General features: G+C 36.1%; 1 protein-coding gene across 1 annotated transcript; it reads right to left on the bottom strand.

Moving 5' to 3' along the window:
• Window positions 1–635: 635 nt before the first annotated feature.
• On the bottom strand, window positions 636–11,485 carry LOC144437661 (dehydrogenase/reductase SDR family member 4-like). The gene is made up of 9 exons (XM_078126658.1): window positions 11,180–11,485; window positions 10,109–10,286; window positions 7,933–8,010; window positions 7,131–7,154; window positions 6,553–6,623; window positions 5,315–5,369; window positions 4,755–4,889; window positions 1,967–2,022; window positions 636–1,364 (listed from the first exon to the last, which is right to left on the bottom strand). The coding sequence occupies exons 1-9, from the start codon at window positions 11,245–11,247 to the stop codon at window positions 1,250–1,252; spliced, it is 780 nt and encodes a 259-aa protein (XP_077982784.1). The 5' UTR covers window positions 11,248–11,485; the 3' UTR covers window positions 636–1,249.
• Between the last annotated feature and the right edge of the window lie 7,029 nt (window positions 11,486–18,514).

Genomic DNA, 18,514 nt, shown 5'->3' with positions numbered 1-18,514 from the left:
AATGTCACTAGCTGTCTGATGACCCAATTCTGTGTACAATGGACTGTAGAGTGCGCTGTATGTATAGGTGGTGATATTGTGGATGTTTTACCGGTCGTAGTATCCTAAAGTACTATAAGATAAATTCACGAGGTACTTTAACTATCAAGCTATATTATCTCACTAGGCATGTACGCATGACAGGATTTGTAAAGTATAATCATGGTTTTTATACGTAAATAACAAAAACTACAAATGTATATTGAAATAAATCATCATCATCATCATTAGCATCATCATAACCACAACCACCACCACCATCACCACCACCACCACAACAACCACTATCATCATCATAACCACAACCACCACAACCACTATCATCATCATAACCACAACCACCACCACCACCACAACAACCACTATCATCATCATAACCACCACCACAACAACAACCACTATCATCATCATAATCACAACAACAACCACTATCATCATCATAACCACAACCACCACCATCATCATCAGAACCACAAACATCACCATCATAATCATCATCTTAACCACAACCACCATCATCTTTATAATAACCACAACCACCATCATCATAACCACAACCATCACACCCACCATTATCATTATCGTAATACCACAACCACCACCACCACCACCACCATCATCATCATCATAAACACAACCACCACCACCACCACTATATAACATGAAAGATTCGAAACTACAAATACAAAATAGGACAATATTTCTGCTCGTTGGGATATTTTTTAAAGTGATAATCTAGCTATAAGACCGTTGGACTTGATTGATCTTGATATTGACAATTTTTGATCATTACAGATAGCAATTCGAAATTATGTTTTATTGGAATGCCATTCAAAGAAATAAAGGCATCATGACTCCCAAGCTCATATTTCCTTCAACGTAAAACATCTCTCATGAGTATTCATTGTTCATCCATAAATATATTATTTCTGCTAACTCCCATGATGCTTTGACCCATAGCAATGATACCCTATAAGGGCACAATATCAACTTGATGTTTATCTGAAATTGCAAGTAATTGTAGGCGATCTAAAAACCTGGAATGATTCTCCAGAACCCATACTTTCTGAAAATGTATCTATTTCCTGGAGTGCTGAGGGCGTTCCCATTTAAGTAAGTTTTATTTTATATTTTGATGAACAAAATAATCCAATTAAGAACATTCCAACGAAGTGAAAAACTTGTGAATGCTGGTAAGGTTCATAGAGCCTTACAGCCTTGTTGGAAAACCACCAGCTGCAACCAGTATTTCTCCAGTTATATATGACGCGTCTTCAGAACACAGAAATGCAGCTGCTTTTGTCATTTCATCTATGGTTCCAAGTCTGATATAATGGATTGAAGGCAAGGGATAAAAGCATTGAATATTATATGATATAAATATGAAGAAAGACTATATACATCCACTATATCGAGATTCATTTACGTTGTAAAAGTTGAGTTATATAAGCTTTTCACGAGTATAATGTAATCTGGGTTTAATATATATATTACATTATTTTGGTATTACACTGCTATCCCTGTGATTAAAATCTGATTTGGTAAATATGGCTGATTTCATTGTTGTTCTGAGAGTGAACGTCTCCTCCTTAGGGTGATGACTAAGACCAAAGCATGAACATATAAGGTTGGGGTCAGAATTAAGGCTGGGGAGAAATTATTTTGGTCAAAAAATGTTTGCAGCCTCAAAAACTTTCATGCCCCCAAATGAACCCAAGAATATTCGTAGCCGCCCCCTCCTTCCAGCTACACATATTTTAATGTGTAATTATACAGAACCCCCCCCCCCCCCTCAACTTCAGAGATGTACAGTATAGTGCACTACATTAAACTGACAGTGGAAATCAACTTCTATAAAGAAACTCAAAGTGGAACAGCCCTCCTATATAATGAAATCTAGATAGCGGTGGACTCATAACAAACTTACCTTTTCATGTCTATTAAAACATCAGCTAACTTCAAGATTTCAGGATCGGTTCGAAGCTGAAACCAGCCAAAAAAAATATGAATTTAAGTATTATGCACATATGCTTATGAACTTTATCTGAAACGGATGGCCGCATCGTTTACCGATAAGTGGTTTATTTTGGAAAGCAATAACTAATTAAAATGGGAAGGCTGGTGAAAATCAAGCGTGGCCTATTGCATAAAAGTGACCACTAAATTTTCCTTCTCCAAAATATAATCCTCGCCTTGTTCAAATATGTTAAGGGCCATGTATTTAAATGCTATCATTGTGAATATGGACCAAAGTTTGAGACTCGAAGTAAGGATTTCATCCCAACACTGCCATCACATTGATAATTGATAAGTTTACGGCATTGGTTGTTTCCCACTACTGTCACCATTGATCACTAAATTTGTGTGAAGACACTGCATCAATTGATCCCTGTGCTTGGATCAAGGGCCAAATAACAAATAGTGTGTTTCCGAGAACCCGACCCACCCTTGTTTAAGCCTCATACCCTTAACAGATTTTACATGCAAAAAGGTAAAATTATGACAATTTTCTTTATATTTCCCTGTAGAGACTTTCTTGACAAAGTATCTTTAGTTATTTTTTTTCAAATCACATTCCAGAGAGGAATGATGTCATTTCAGCTTATAACAGCAGTGTCTGCATTGTGTTGTCTACTTTTGAATCGATAACTGTCTTCATTTGCTTCTATTACACATCAACAACTGTTATTGAAGTAGTGTGACAAACGAGTACCTTGTCTTTGGATCGAAGCAATTAAAATAAAATAAAACCTAAAATAAAACAAATTCCCAAACCTACCTACCCTATTTTCTGTAGTCAGGTTATCGGAAATAAACATTTTGTTTAAATTTCTGCCTAAGGAGCCAGTCATTGTAAACAAGATGGGGGCTGCTGTTTTGAAGTTGAGCATGGGTTTTGTCAAACTACCCCCCCCCCCCCCCCTCTCTCTGTAACTCGAATGATCAACCTAAAGCAAAAACCCCTCCAATAGAGACCATATATTCCAAATTGCCCCAATCCAACCCCATGGATAATTTTGACAAATCACTTATTTCTTACCTACATACAGATGATCTTACTATAGTGCATTTACTATAACACCAAGCATAAATGATTTTATTTAAGGATATGAAAATACATTTTGGTATGTTTCTTTTCTTTGGACTCACCATATTAATATTGAATCTATGAAACATGTATATCATATCATTTTCGTGTTGATTTATTCTGTTAATATTATTTTCAATGCCGCTGATTTTAGAAATAAAATGTTGTGTTCAAATAAATAAATGTTGATGTTTTTCTCAATATTAATCCAAGATTTATTAATCTTAGATATAAGTGATTAAAGTGGCCATATGGAGTATACAGTATTGATTTTGGATTTTTAATAAAAAAGAATTATGATTTCCAACTTGAAAGACCATATGCCAGGCCATTGTATGTATCTCAATATATTGCAAAAGAGTACTAAAATGTGTAAAATGTTTATTGTATGTACAATAACAAACTATTTACACACTTTTTAGCCTTTTGCAATGTATTCAGTTACAAACACGGAATTGTTTCATATTGATTTTTCAAGTAGGAAGCCATGACAAAATTGTTTTATGAATTAAAAATCCAAAATAAATATCCAAACACTCATCCATAAGACCACTTTAATATACACGTGTGAATGATAGCAATATAAATTTGAATGATTGATATAAATTTGAATGATTGATAAATTTGAATGATTGATATAAATTTGAATGATTGATAAATTTGAATGATTGATATAAATTTGAATGATTGATATAAATTTGAATGATTGATAAATTTGAATGTTTGATATAAATTTGAATGATTGATATGAATTTGAATGATTGATAAATTTGAATGTTTGATATAAATTTGAATGATTGATATAAATTTGAATGTTTGATATAAATTTGAATGTTTGATATAAATTTGAATGATTGATATAAATTTGAATGATTGATATACACTGAATGATAGCAGTATGCATTGAATGACTAATATATATATATATATTGATTAATATGCGTTGAATAATCCATGACACATTGCGTCCAGTAGGTCAAGAAGATGAATATGAAAAGAATGTGAATTCAAAATTATGAATACACACGTAATATGATACTTTTTGTACGTACAACATCAACTATTGGTACATAAGAAATCTGAAATGCGTATCTGTTACTTATTAGTTTGGTAAACTGACATGAAAGAGGAATCAAATTATTATTGAATAAGTGTATACCATATCTGTAATTCACTAAATAGCAAATTAAGTAATTGAGTTATGGAGTGACATGTTATATGGCACATGATTGTAAACCTCCCAATTAGAATTGACCGCTGTGACCTACTTTGACTTCATTACCTGGAAATGCTCATTATAACAATGTGTGTGACTTTACTACCTATAAGGTTATGTTTTGGTGATGTCTGACATGTCTGCATTTGTGTGTCTGTCTGTGTTATCTTTTTTAATCAATATACATTGAATGATAACAATATTCGTTGAATGGTTTTAAAATACATCAATGTGTGTGTGTGTGTGTGTGTGCACTGTGTGTGTGTGTGTGTGTGTGTGTGTGTGCACTGTGTGTGTGTGTGTGTGCACTGTGTGTGTGTGTGTGTGTGTGTGTGTGTGTGTGTGTGTACACAACACATCCATAAAGGTCCCTAATACTTCAAATACAATATAGAATAGTAAATGCCTTACCTCAACATTTGAATCTGTCGTAATGAGTCCTGGAGCTAAACAGTTGACTCTGATATTTCTCTTCCAACATTCAGGAACAAATGCCTTTGTTAACCCAAAAAGTGACGTTTTGCTAACAGTATACGCATTTCTTATCTAGAGGATCAATGAAGACAATCGTATCGTTAATATCAAATGAATTACCTTTCTATCTAAATATTAGTTTCTCTGTCTCTCTGTCTGTTCACTTTGCAATCACGGATATATTATTTCTGCTGACTCCCATCATGCAATGGACCACAGCAAAGATACCCTGTAATGGCACAGGATCAACTTGATATTTGCTAGAAATAGCAAGTAATTGTAGGGGATGTAAAATCATAAAATGACTCTCCAGTTTGTCAAAATGTCTCTATTTCCTGGATTGGTTAACCCATTTAGTTGCATCATCATTATATCATACCATTAAAGTACAACTTCAGATACAAATATGTCATACTAATATTCTGATGACGTCATGCGATAGCCCTAACTTGTGACATTAAAACGCTTAAATTCAAATCGTCCCTAGATATACGTACCCAGCCACCCGTCTGATAGCCTCCAGCCGATGAAACAAACAGTATATTACCACCCCTGAAGTAAATAAAACAAGTCTTTAATATATATATCACTCGGTGAGTATCAATCTGCTAAAACAGTGCTCTATACTGCAGTGGCAGAGCGTAATAGTATATATATATATATATATTTGTGTGTGTGTGTGTGTGTGTGTGTGTGTCACTTCTGTGTCACTAATGGACAAAATGTTTATTATACATATATATGGAGCTTAAGTTTTTGTTGCATTTTGCAAGTGCAAACCGCGGGTAAAGGTCTGGGTCAAATCCAAATACACATTAGCAATCACAGCAGAAAGGTCATATCTGGTAATATTGAGTAATGTACACGAACAGGCAAGGTATAAAAGCTTTCCACTGATAATTCTGGAGTAGACATTTGAATGGCGAATCTATGCATTGCAAAATTTTAGTTATTCAGAAACAGATAGTTTACATCAAATGAATAACTGTGGCTGAAATAAAGTCATTGTTATTTAAGAGCAAGGAGGTCAAATGTAATGACAGCAGCAGATTAGTCATTAACATTTCAGAATAGACACTTAAATTAAACTGACGATGTCTTATGGTTACTGATCATATAATAAGCCACTATAAAAATATATTAGTTGTACATAGATGTAGCTGCCAAAATATGTGTGCATTACCCTTTATTTGTTCTGCATTAGCTGAGTCTGCAATCAGCAAAACATACCTTCATTTCAATAAATGCCCCTGAAGGTTAAGGTCACAGTCATCATAAATAATAGTTTAAACTTGATAACAGTCGTGCAGTAAATTCTTACTTATTTACTAAGAATATGGACACCATTTTGTAAAAAGTGACAGGAGCATGAAAAATAATGCATCAATATATTTCCCTTGAATAATTACCCTTGCACAATATGTAAAAGAAATTAGCCACATTAAAATGTCGCAAAGTTCTGCAATATGCAAAAATAACTTGATTTTGATAATTGACACTGATAGTTTCGATTTATGTGGTAACAAATTGATTTTTCATCAACAATATGACCGCCATTTTGTCAAATTTGCATATATTACAAAACAAAGTGATGTACTTATATAACTTTTGTGACAAGTTTCAGGAAAAAGGTATATTACTGATGGACGCATACATATGTTACATACATACATACATACATACATACATACATACATACATACAGTTTACAGTAATTGCTCTAAAATGTACACACCCTCTCTCTGCAATATGTGGTATTGTATTCTGTGTTAGGAAGAACGGTGCCGTAAAATTCACAGCCATGACCTGGAAGATAAATGAAACAAGTAGTACAGTATGTATGTATGTATGTATGTATGTATGTATGTATGTATGTATGTATGTATGTGTGTGTGTGTGTGTGTGTATGTATGTATGTATGTATGTATGTATGTATGTATGTATGTGTGTGTGTGTGTATGTATGTATGTATGTATGTATGTATGTATGTATGTATTAAATTTATGTATGTGTGTGTATGTATGTATGTATGTATGTAAGTTTGTATGTAGGTCTTAATGAAGTCATTGAGTCGATTGCATAATGAATCATTTTTGGTAATTAGGGAATATCTTATTGCAATGTGCTTCAAATGTCACATTATTTGGTGCAAACATTGACGATGACATATGTCCTATGACTTAATAAGGCATGCTTGAAATTTCATGTGATTTGGTATATGCATTGATGATAACAAAGGATATATGAACAACAATCCTTATTTGACGCATTCAGTTTATATCTTGTTTGACAAAGATGTCTCAGTATACCAACCTTTTCCCACAGTTCTTCGGTTGTCTAATTTTGGAAAGAAAACAGTGAATGTTATCGTACCAGAAAATCTGAATGTCTGAGTGAACTTATAATATTTTCAATTAATTTGATACCATCAACCAATAGTATCAGATCATCAAAATAGTAGCCTAGGAAAAATGCAGAAAGGCATGAAATTGCTGACTTTAGGTATAACCAAAGTTTTGGGATCGAGTAATAAATGCTATGTATATGTGTGTGATTAATTTATATATATGTCTGATCAATTCTTTTAATGTGTAGTTTCACATTCTCCTCTCCCCCTCCCACTGTTGATGATATATTCCTTCATTGGCCTCCTTCAACAACATACCAGCAACTCTTATTTGGTGCACGTGTCCTGTAGGGTAATGTCAAGAACTGGTTAGGTTTTGGTAAACATTTCATACATGGGAAGATCATCGGTTAAACCAGGTCAGCTTCAACTTCCAGGTCAAATTACCCATCTTTCTACAGAAAATTTTTGAACAAAAATTCTGGTTTCAAGTCGACATCAGTTCGTCAGTTCATTCGGGGACATGTATGTATGTATGTATGTATGTATGTATGTATGTATGTATGTATGTATGTATGTATGTATGTATGTATGTATGTATGTATGTATGTATGTATGTATGTATGTGTGTGTGTGTGTATGTATGTATGTATGTATGTATGTATATATATATATGTATATATGTATGTAAGGATCAACATATCACACACACACACACACACACACACACACACACACATACACATACACATACATCAGTGAACTTACCTCCATCAAAGATACACGAGTTGGCATAAATGCAGCATTATTTACCAAAATATCAATTCCTCCAAACGTAGACACAGTCTAAAAAACATTTAAAAATGCAACATAAAAAGTTTTTTTAAAAACCTCTTAAGTTGTCATGCTTTCTATTAAATGGTCAAAAAAACTAGAAGTGATTTATATACAACAAAGAGCATACAAACTAAGACATTAACATTTTTAACACTGCCTCCAGCTCCCTGTGGTGTTGTTGTTTAAGGTTCAAGATTTAATAGTTATCAGAACGTCCTGGCTTCAAATCCTACTACAGACAGAGAATGTTTCTGCAGTAAGATCCCACCACAGTGATATTTTTAAAGGCATTTGTTGTTTCCCACTATTACTACCAAAGTGACTTTGTGTTTGAATTAATTCAACACCTGAAGGCCAGAACTCTCAAATCTAATTTAATTGACTGAGCTGAAGGCCAGAACTCTCAACTCTAATTTAATTGACTGAGCTGAAGGCCAGAACTCTCAACTCTAATTTAATTGGCTGAGCTGAAGCCAGAACTCTCAAATCTAATTTAATTGGCTGAGCTGAAGGCCAGAACTCTCAACTCTAATTTAATTGGCTGAGCTGAAGGCCAGAACTCTCAAATCTAATTTAATTGGCTGAGCTGAAGGCCAGAACTCTCAAATCTAATTTAATTGGCTGAGCTGAAGGCCAGAACTCTCAACTCTAATTTAATTGGCTGAGCTGAAGCCAGAACTCTCAAATCTAATTTAATTGGCTGAGCTGAAGGCCAGAACTCTCAACTCTAATTTAATTGGCTGAGCTGAAGGCCAGAACTCTCAAATCTAATTTAATTGGCTGAGCTGAAGGCCAGAACTCTCAAATCTAATTTAATTGGCTGAGCTCAAGGCCAGAACTCTCAACTCTAATTTAATTGGCTGAGCTGAAGGCCAGAAATCTCAATCTAATTTAATTGACTGAGCTGAAGGCCAGAACTCTCAAATCTAATTTAATTGGCAAAGCTGAAGGCCAGAACTCTCAATCTAATTTAATTGGCTGAGCTGAAGGCCAGAACTCTCAACTCTAATTTAATTGGCTGAGCTGAAGGCCAGAACTCTCATATCTAATTTAATTGACTGAGCTGAAGGCCAGAACTCTTAAATCTAATTTAATTGGCTGAGCTGAAGGCCAGAACTCTTAAATCTAATTTAATTGGCTGAGCTGAAGGCCAGAACTCTCAAATCTAATTTCATTGGCTGAGCTGAAGGCCAGAACTCTCAAATCTAATTTAATTCGCTGAGCTGAAGGCCAGAACTCTCATATCTAATCCACCACATTATCCCCAATATCTTGCCACACCATGCACCCTTTACTGTACTGTGATGAGACCCGCTCCTCTCCTCATACAACAACTAGTGGTTAATTCACTTCATTTCATTCATACATTATATTACTTTACAATTCTGGCAGTGGTGGGATGTGGTAGCAGTATGATTTGGAGCTGGTGGCAGCAGAGGGGTCATGCCAAAGTAACAATATAATGCAAGCTTAGATTTAAAAATACGAGTTAAGGTAAAATGAGACCCTCCCTAATTTGCCCTTATTTTCATTTTCTTAAATATGGCCCTCCCTGAGGACCGATTTGTAAAAAGTGACCCACCCCCTAATTTCTCCAGCCCTCCCTCCTGTAATTACTAAAGGTTCCCTAACACCACAGTAAATTTGGGTGAAGCTACTGCTTTAATTAATACATGTGTATGGATCAAATTGGCAGATATGAAGGCCACGACTCCCAAAACCCGGATGGGTGCACTACCCACATTGTCTGAACCCACAACAACATCGCCAGTGCACTCCCAACATTATCCCCAATGTTTGACCCCAGTAACTGTTTCCCTTCACTCTTGAGAGACCCAATCCTCTCTCACACCACCATAACTTACAATTACTTCACAACATACAAAAATGACTGGGAATTTAATTCCTGAATAAAAACTGCAAATAAAATCGGTATCCGACTCGTCTACTCAGGCTGACAATACATAGTAATGCGCGCTTTCAAGACGTTTCAGCAAAAAGCACAAGTTGTGATCAACATCGAGTACCGTGACCCCAGGTGACCTAGCCATATGTATCTCGAAAACACCTTGTTGGTCGATAGTGTCTTTTTAGACTTTGTACATACCTCCTTAATCAATCTCTCCCTATGATCTGCTCGTCCTACGTGACAAACAATTCCAGAAACACTCAAATTTTCAGACTTTAGTTTATTTACAGCATCGTCAACATTTGTCTCTTTACGACTTGATATCATAACATCAGCGCCCTCTTGAGCCAGTCTTCTTGCAATGCCAAGTCCAATTCTAATGTAACAGACCATGTATGAATATAATATTTGAAAATAGGCTTTTAAATGATCACTAGAAAACATTAAAGTGAATCATTTAAAAGCTGTAGTAAATATTCCATTTGTGATTAGTTACATAAGAACAACTGTTTGCAGTGATCATAAAACGAGAAAACAGCCTGATAAATATTGTAAGGCTGGAATGGACCACATTAAGCCCCCTAATAACTGGAATTTTTATATTTGCACTTCTAAACTAAAATACATGTATGCTTTGGTAGGCATGTGTTATAGTTAAATCAAGTAAACAGTTGATTGTTGTCATTATTTAATTTTATATTCAATGGCCGCAGACCATTATCACACGTATTAATCTTGTTGTACATTATATACTATAGACTATAGTACAAAATCTGATACCGCCACATCCCCAATATCGTGTATTACCCTTTCCCTTTTTTTAAATTTATAGCACCGATACCCTTATTTGTAACCTGAAATTGAAGTTGGACTCGTGTTGAACACATCGTTACGATCCCTAGGTCACTCCCATAATGCAACTAGAAATATATCCCATGACCATTGTGTACAGAAGGGGGTCGGGGTCGAGGTCACTGGTTTAGATACAACAGGTCAGTTGTTAAAGAGAGAGTATGATAACTTACATATAGTGTATATTGCACTGATACCTTTCCTTCAAACCCACGACAGTGCAGTGTTTCAGCCAAGCATTTCCACCTCCCGTCGTAAATATTTCGTATATATTCTATAGCCTTTCACATAAATTAATATGTACATAACCTCCGACCACTTCTCTTTGTGGTTTGAGGTGTAACGCTACCATACTCTGTACCGTATTCATGCATTCGTGTACCCCATTTAATACTGAATAGTGAAAACACTACTCACCCATCAGTTGATCCTGTAATCATTACAACTTTGCCTACGAATCGTTTGGCTGTCGGCAAGTGGAGCATGGTTGATGACTGAATATCTCGTTATTCAACAGAAGTTTGAAATTGAGAGGTCAACACAAGTACGCGCACTAAGACACACGTAGCGAAATAGGCCTACAATTAGTAATCTGGCTTTAATATTTATATCATGGGGGGTCAGACCACGGGGGGTCATACCACAAGCCAGTGCACGGTGAACGAGATTTGGGCGATTTAATTAGAGTCCCGGCGTCCCCTTCGACGACGCGATGATTTGGTATATTAGTCGTATCAAAAGTAGCTGGTCACATTGAAACATCTCTTTGACAATTTGATAAAATCACGTATCTCATGACAATCCTTTCAACATTGAATAACTTATATTATGTAGTCTGCAAGGTACGACGCTCGCTCATGCCATGCAATAGCTATGACCACAGACAAGAATAGCCACAGACAAGATTCTTGTCTGTGCTATGACTCACTCAACGCCTGTAACGCTGCGGTCAGGATTTACAGCGCCCCCATTCGTCCGAAAGGTCGCAACGGGATTGAGGGGTGTGCCATCATCCAAGTTCCATGACACTGCAGTCCATGAATTAGGATAGATGTTCTGATTGCACTCGTGGCTTCATACACAAACTTACAGCAACAAGCTATTTACATTGCTGGGTTACGCTGCCACCAGGCTTTAATACCTCACTAGAGATGTGTCCAAAGACAAAAGTGATTACACATCAATTGTTGTCGCAACTTAGAGACAAAGTCAGCTCTAGCTTGGCCTCGCACTAAAAACCAGAGATAAAAAGACCCTTCGTTGGGGAAAATATAGCTCTGGAAAAGCATAGGCCCTACTTTTTAACGGCTTAAACCTGACTAAGTAAACACATATGAAACATCTGCATGATCTGTTGCTCTGTACGACACAAGTAATTGTGAAAAGGGGGACTTGCCTAAAATGCACACACAAAGCAATTAAAAAAACAAAAAGTCAATGGTCGTTTCTTGGTGACAGCGCTTGGACTGATGTCCTCAATGACTTCTCCTTTACTTTACAGCGCCCTACAAGAGCGCCCTCAATATGCCACAGGAACATTAATTTGTGTCTATACGTTGTAACTCTAGAAATGACATTGTTACAGATCTTTTCACTGAGTTTCCTCCAAATTTACTTTTTAGCACAACTGAACTGATAAGGTTCAGTAGTGCTATAGGCAAAGTGTGTGTGTGTGTGTGTGTGTGTGTGTGTGTGTGTGTGTGTGTGTGTGTGTGTGTGTGTGTATAAGCAACTTGAAGTCAAAAACTGCTGGACTGATTGCTTTGATATTTGGTGGTCATGTTACTTTGGGTGTCTAGTTGGGAAATTTTTCAAAGGAAAATGATTTGGGTTTTGGGTCAAAAAATGTTATTTTTGGTGAAAAAACTCCAAAACTACTGGGCAGATTGGCATGAAATTTGGTGGAAACATTCTTAGGGGTGAATAAATCAAGATTATTTGTTCATGACATGATGATTCCCTACGTAATATGCAAATTAGGGCTAAAATGTGTCTTTTTATAATTATATCACATGTTTGCTGTCTACTTTGTCATTTAGTCTGTCATGAGGGATGTAAAACTATATGTAGGGATGATCAGCTACGTTGGCAAAACAAAGTTTTATTTGATACCAACGTTTTTGTATTCAACCCCCCCCCCCCCTCTCTATGTAGAACGATCTAGTCCCGAAATAAACGTGTGTGTCCGACGACGCCTCAGCTTGGCGTACGTAAATTATATTGCACACTTCAATTCGTATCACACATAGTACAGAAACAAAGTGTGCATTTCACTGACATGCAAAGCCAGCATGAGGATATTTTGCCCATCACCAAAAAAAAATTGAAATGCCAAAAATATGGGTAGGTAGAACAGCTTTTTTTTTCTGGCCTTATGTGTAGTTTTTTGATGGAATCCACACTTTTATTCCATGTTAACGTTATTTAATCAAAATAGTAAGGACATACTTTGCATTTTCCTTATTCGTTTTATTGGTATTTGTTTATAAATGTACCTGACAACCTTAGTTTTCTTGTGCCAAGTTGCCCATGGTTTTACATGAAACATTTGTTGGAACATTCAACCCTCGACTCCTCCTCAGATGTTTGCCGTATGATCACGACCTTGCTATTGTTTCTATTGCACATTGTCGTTTTGTCTAGGGCCGGCAGGAGAAGAGCACAGCAGTATATGTGTAATAAACATTGCAACAAACTTGCAAATCAATACTAGTGATCTACAAACATTTTGATCAAGTTCGTCGTTCTTTATTTTGTCGAAACGGATGTAAGTAATTGTGCTAATGTTAGAGATGAACGCCAATCACAGTATCATACTCAAGCAGTTTTGTCTGTTTGGCCTCCAAGTGTCAGTGAAGAAATGCCAAATGGAATTGTTATCAGGTGATCAGCTTGTTCTTATAAGACGAACAAAGTTCAGGCTGGCTTTATTTTAGCTGTTTTTCTTTATGCTTTTAGGGACCTAGAAAAGTCATCTTCACCAAGTTTGCATAGTGTGAACTCAGTACCGTAGCCTGCGGGGGGGGGGGGCAAGGGGGGCAGCTGCCCCCCCCCCCCTGAGATTTTGGAAAAAAGCAAGAAAAAAAGCTACTTTTTGAATACATAGTGATGCTATTAAAATCGTTATTTACGTGACGATTCAATGGATAGTTCACTAAAGTGACTGTACACTGACTCATGGCTAATATGTATCTTATATCGCTATTGTACGCTGGCTTAGCTTTGAATTAAAATGTGTCCTGTTAAAAATTGTAACATTTTGCAGCAAATTAAAAAATGTTTGCGCGGGAAAGTACAAAAGAAGTGCGCACATGCACTACATTTTCTGCGAGTAACAATAGTCTTGAAAGTCTCCTTCATTTGAAGATAGCAAGTCGCAATTATAATGTCAACGAGTGAAACTCAAAAAAAAAAAGACGGAAAAAGTCGTTCAACGTGAGGTTGCTTGCTATGCTGCATGCAATGACTCGTGACTCCGAAGATGTGCTCGATCTCATTTACATCTTGTTCCTTATATTAAAACATTTCATGCTGATAAAACGGCTTTTTGGAATATTTGGTGGCCCTGAAAAACTATTAAACTAGGTACGCAGTTTAAGATCCACTATTTGAAGATATTTATTTCAATAATTGTGTTCGACGTTGTCTTTGGTTAAAATGTTGTTTGATATAATTATCTCATTGCACACTGACACTAGCGTTATTCCGCAATTCATTTTGAAGCGACAATTTGTTATGGAAAGAATGGCCCTGAATGTAAACAGAGCTGTACCTTCGACATCAAAATCCAAACTTCAGTTTCCATTATAATGATAATGACAAGGAGAATTCACCTAGTTCACCTTGGGTTCCAACATAAACGAGGCCATAACAGTTTTGGGAGTTGGGTAAAGAAAATGATTATTTTGTTGTGTTACTTATTTGAGAAAGCACCATCCATTTTATTTTTACTTTGAATGTGACATCTTTTCGGCAACTACTTTGAAAGATACGGCATTAGGCTAGAAAAAATGAAAAAGCTGTTCAACCTACCCATATATGTTTTTCTGGTGATGGGCAATATATCCTCATGCGGGCTTCGCATTTTTTTTTCAAAATTAAGGATATTTCTTTATATTTTCTGAATAGTACATGTAATAATATACATTTGAGTCTATTCCAAATTATATAATATCTTATACAGTGGTTTACTTGGCTCTGATGTTGCATACAAGCATGAATTGAGATTAAATATCCAATCTGCGCTAAAAAGAATTGAACAAAAGTTTACAACCATTGGGCCATCAAAAGTCTGAAAGTCTTGAAATGTTTTGCTCTTTATTCGGGATTTTTTGGAACGAAATTAAACTTCAGGAGAAGTAATTTACCATGTGCACATCCGCATAATATCTTTCAGCTTTGCCACAACAAAATACCCTTCCAGATAATATGTAATACATAGCATAATTGTTTCAATTCTGGTATGTTATCATGTCTATGGTTTGATATTTTGTGCCTCTAAATGGCCTCCTACACTGTTTTATTTTCAATTTTTTTTTCACCTTTGGAGTTGTCTCCTTCCAGTGCATCGCTGTACCATATGATCGTATATCTCCACTGTAGTGTAAGTGACAGAAGCCTGAGAAGGGGTGGCTAAAATAATGCTTGAGTTTCAATTGGCGGGGCTTACATTTTTTGAGAAGAGAGGGTGCGAGGAACCACACCACTTGTTTAACCGTAAATTGTATACATTTCCTATAGCTGTAGCTATGCAGACAAATTGCATGAGATAGTATCAAGATGACTGAATAAGTTCTATCTAAACTCGACCTGAAATATTTTGCTGTCATTATATATGGTTTGTTTTATCCTTGTCAAGCATTGTGAAAAAATGAAATCGACCTACTTACCCAATGTGATGGGTTAGGTTACCCGTTGACAAGCATTTTTTATTTTTTCTGACCTTACATATGATATTTAATTGCGTATGCTAAATAATATATTATGTAAATTGCATGCAAATTTATGTAAATTAGCAATTTTCTATATTTTATATGCCTGATTGCACCAAGACAAAGTTCTGCCCCCTTGGCAATTTGGTCAGGCTACGGCCCTGGAACTCTCTGAAAAAGATTAATATTTGCAAATCAGGACCTTCTGGGAAGCAGCTGACGTTAGGAGCTCCTGATCTCTCTTAAAACAATTGCCTCAACATCGTTTCGACAAGTGTCCCATTTGTTCCCTATCTAGTGAATACCAGGGATGTACTTTACCCAGTATTGTTTTCCATCTCTGGTCCTTTGAAATGTTTTGCAATAAGTCAGTCGTAACTCCTATCAAATATGTAGGTGATATGTCACTGGGTGGTCATCTAAAAGATGTCACTATTTCTCAGTATTTTTCTAAACGTGAATAGCTCAATATCTGGTTTAGGAAAAGTTTCCTACAACATTATTGTATTACTGTAAAAATCGGAAATCTAGATCTAGGGGAGAACCATTTGATTTCTGGGGGGGGGGGGTATGGAGTATTTTGAGAAAAAAATTATTTCCATGTGAACCAAAAAAAAAATTTGATCCTGTAATGGCTTGAGAAAAAAAATTGTCATAACAGACAGAAGTAAAAAAAAAAATTGTCACAATGCACCATAGGCGGCGCAAATGTTTTTAATACAAATATAAATTCCTGTTTTCTTTCCAGCACCTATCATTAAAGCGTCCACTATATAGCTCTGCTTTAAACCCAAGTGCACACAAAGTTTTCCTTTCCTTTTCTGACCCAAGAAAACATATTTCAGGATTTTTGTTGCAATATCTCAATGACAGTCAATATCTGAAGGGGACTATTTGGCTTATGTAAATTAAGACAATTTAAAAAACAAGACAGGAGTCAATAAACTAGTGTTAAAATCAATATATTTTTCTTTCAATATAAATCTCTTATAAAGATGCACAAATAAATCTTTCTCAAGTTGACAATGAAAATTAAGGAACAACAAATATAACGAAATACAAAAAATAATATCTTCCCTGAGAACTTAGAGGAATTGACTGATTCAAAGAAAAGCAGGTTTAGTACTGATCAGAGTTGATTTTGGAAGTGTTCTATAATTTAAAGTTGTAATTTAACGTTTTCACACAAAAAAAATATTTTCCCCTTGATTTGCATCTTAAATCTAAGTATCCTAAAGCTATTAGTTCAACTGTACTTTTCTACTTCTTGTGTCTGTATTGTGCATTTATCTTGTTTTGTCTCTGTACGTTTTTTGAAAATTTAAAAGCAATAAAAAGTTGAAAAAAAGGTACAGTTGTGAACCATTGTGACGTGGTATAGGTATGAACAACGCATTACAAACTTAATTTGAATTCAAAAATTGCTGTCACTCTGACCGGAAAAAAAATTTGCTCCCATATACCTACTTCCTCCATACCCCCCCCCAGAAATCAAATGGTTCTCCCCTAAATAAATGAAATTCAAATGACCAGCGAGGAAAGAATGGATACAACTGTGATTTCCAACTTGAAGATAAACTCAATTGATAAGACCCCTGTATATTAACAATAACGCTCTTTGAAAAGTTCAATTCAAACAGTCACCATCAAGTGTGGTATCAGATAACAGGAGGTTGTATGTATCAGATAACAGGAGGTTGTAGGTATCAGATAACAGGAGGTCGTAAAATACAACGATGCGTCTGTCTAGACTCATTGACTCAACGATTCATACCTTCACTCACACAGTCTAGTCAAGGCCCTGACAAAAGGTGTTAATTATGGTTCAACCTCATAGTGAGCGAAGCAATAAAATATTCATTTGGTACAACTGTTTTGACGATGTCCAATGTCCAACCAGGACTCCACCGCCAGTCCGTTTAAACTAAATCATGTGGGGACGAAACAACACAATTATGTTTATATCAACACTGCAGGAGGGAGCACAGGAATGTGTGCACATTGAGGCCATATGACCAGAATGTGTTGTGGTTAGGGTACCGTTAGTCTTAGTCTGTAAGGTACGCCGTGACGGTGCGCCCTCAAACATCGGAGGCCGGTGAGGGCGAAACGTCACGACGTATCTTACAGTCTACGTTAGTCTGTGAGGTACGCCGTGACGGGGCGCCCTCAAACATCGGCCAACCCCTATGTGAGAGGAGGCCGGTGACATATCTTACAGTCTAGGGTACCGTAAGAAACCATGTGCACAGTCTAGTCATCCAGACTACATTGAAGTTGACCTTGCTAGAAACACTATTTTTATAGACAATTTTGCAATACAATGGATTGAACCCGAGACTGAGATTGAACACAAGACATTTAGTGTTGATTGTTTGAATAGGACTTCCCAAACAGTGTAATTGTTTATATACAGGGGTGTTATCAATTAACGCTATCTTGAAAATCACAGTTGTGTCTATTGTGTGGGAAAACAGAAAGAAGAAAAACACATCCATGTCAATTATAGACTGTAAGATACGTCGTGACGTTTCGGCCTCCTCTCTGTTAGGGATTGTTTGATGTTTGAGGGCGCCCCGTCAAGGCGTACCTTTAACAGACTAAGGCAATTATAACAAAAGGTCGAGATTACACTTTCTTAGGGATTGAGTGAAAGATTACAATGTCTTAATGAGAGGGTGACAGATTACATTGTCTTACAGGGTGAGTAAAATAGTACTCTGACTTAGGAAGTGCGTGAAGGTTACACTGTCTTAGGGAGTGAGTGAAAGATTACAATGTTTTAGGGAATGAGTGAAAAATTACAATATCTTATTTGGTC

This window comes from Glandiceps talaboti, chromosome 7 (assembly GCF_964340395.1).
Source record: "Glandiceps talaboti chromosome 7, keGlaTala1.1, whole genome shotgun sequence".
Classification (NCBI taxonomy): Eukaryota; Metazoa; Hemichordata; class Enteropneusta; family Spengelidae; genus Glandiceps; species Glandiceps talaboti.
The sequence above is the reverse complement of the archived record's forward strand: the minus strand, read 5'-3'. Positions and strand labels throughout refer to the sequence as shown.

What these genes read in the sequence shown, in the direction of transcription:
- LOC144437661 (XM_078126658.1), bottom strand. Translation starts at nt 11,247, where the DNA reads ATGCTCCACTTGCCGACAGCCAAACGATTCGTAGGCAAAGTTGTAATG. An exon ending in CCACATATTGCAGAGAGAGG is followed by an intron (nt 5,370 to 6,552) that starts GTGTGTACATTT and finishes TATTTACTTCAG; the next exon opens with GGGTGGTAATATACTGTTTG. An exon ending in GTTTTAATAGACATGAAAAG is followed by an intron (nt 1,365 to 1,966) that starts GTAAGTTTGTTA and finishes CCATTATATCAG; the next exon opens with ACTTGGAACCATAGATGAAA.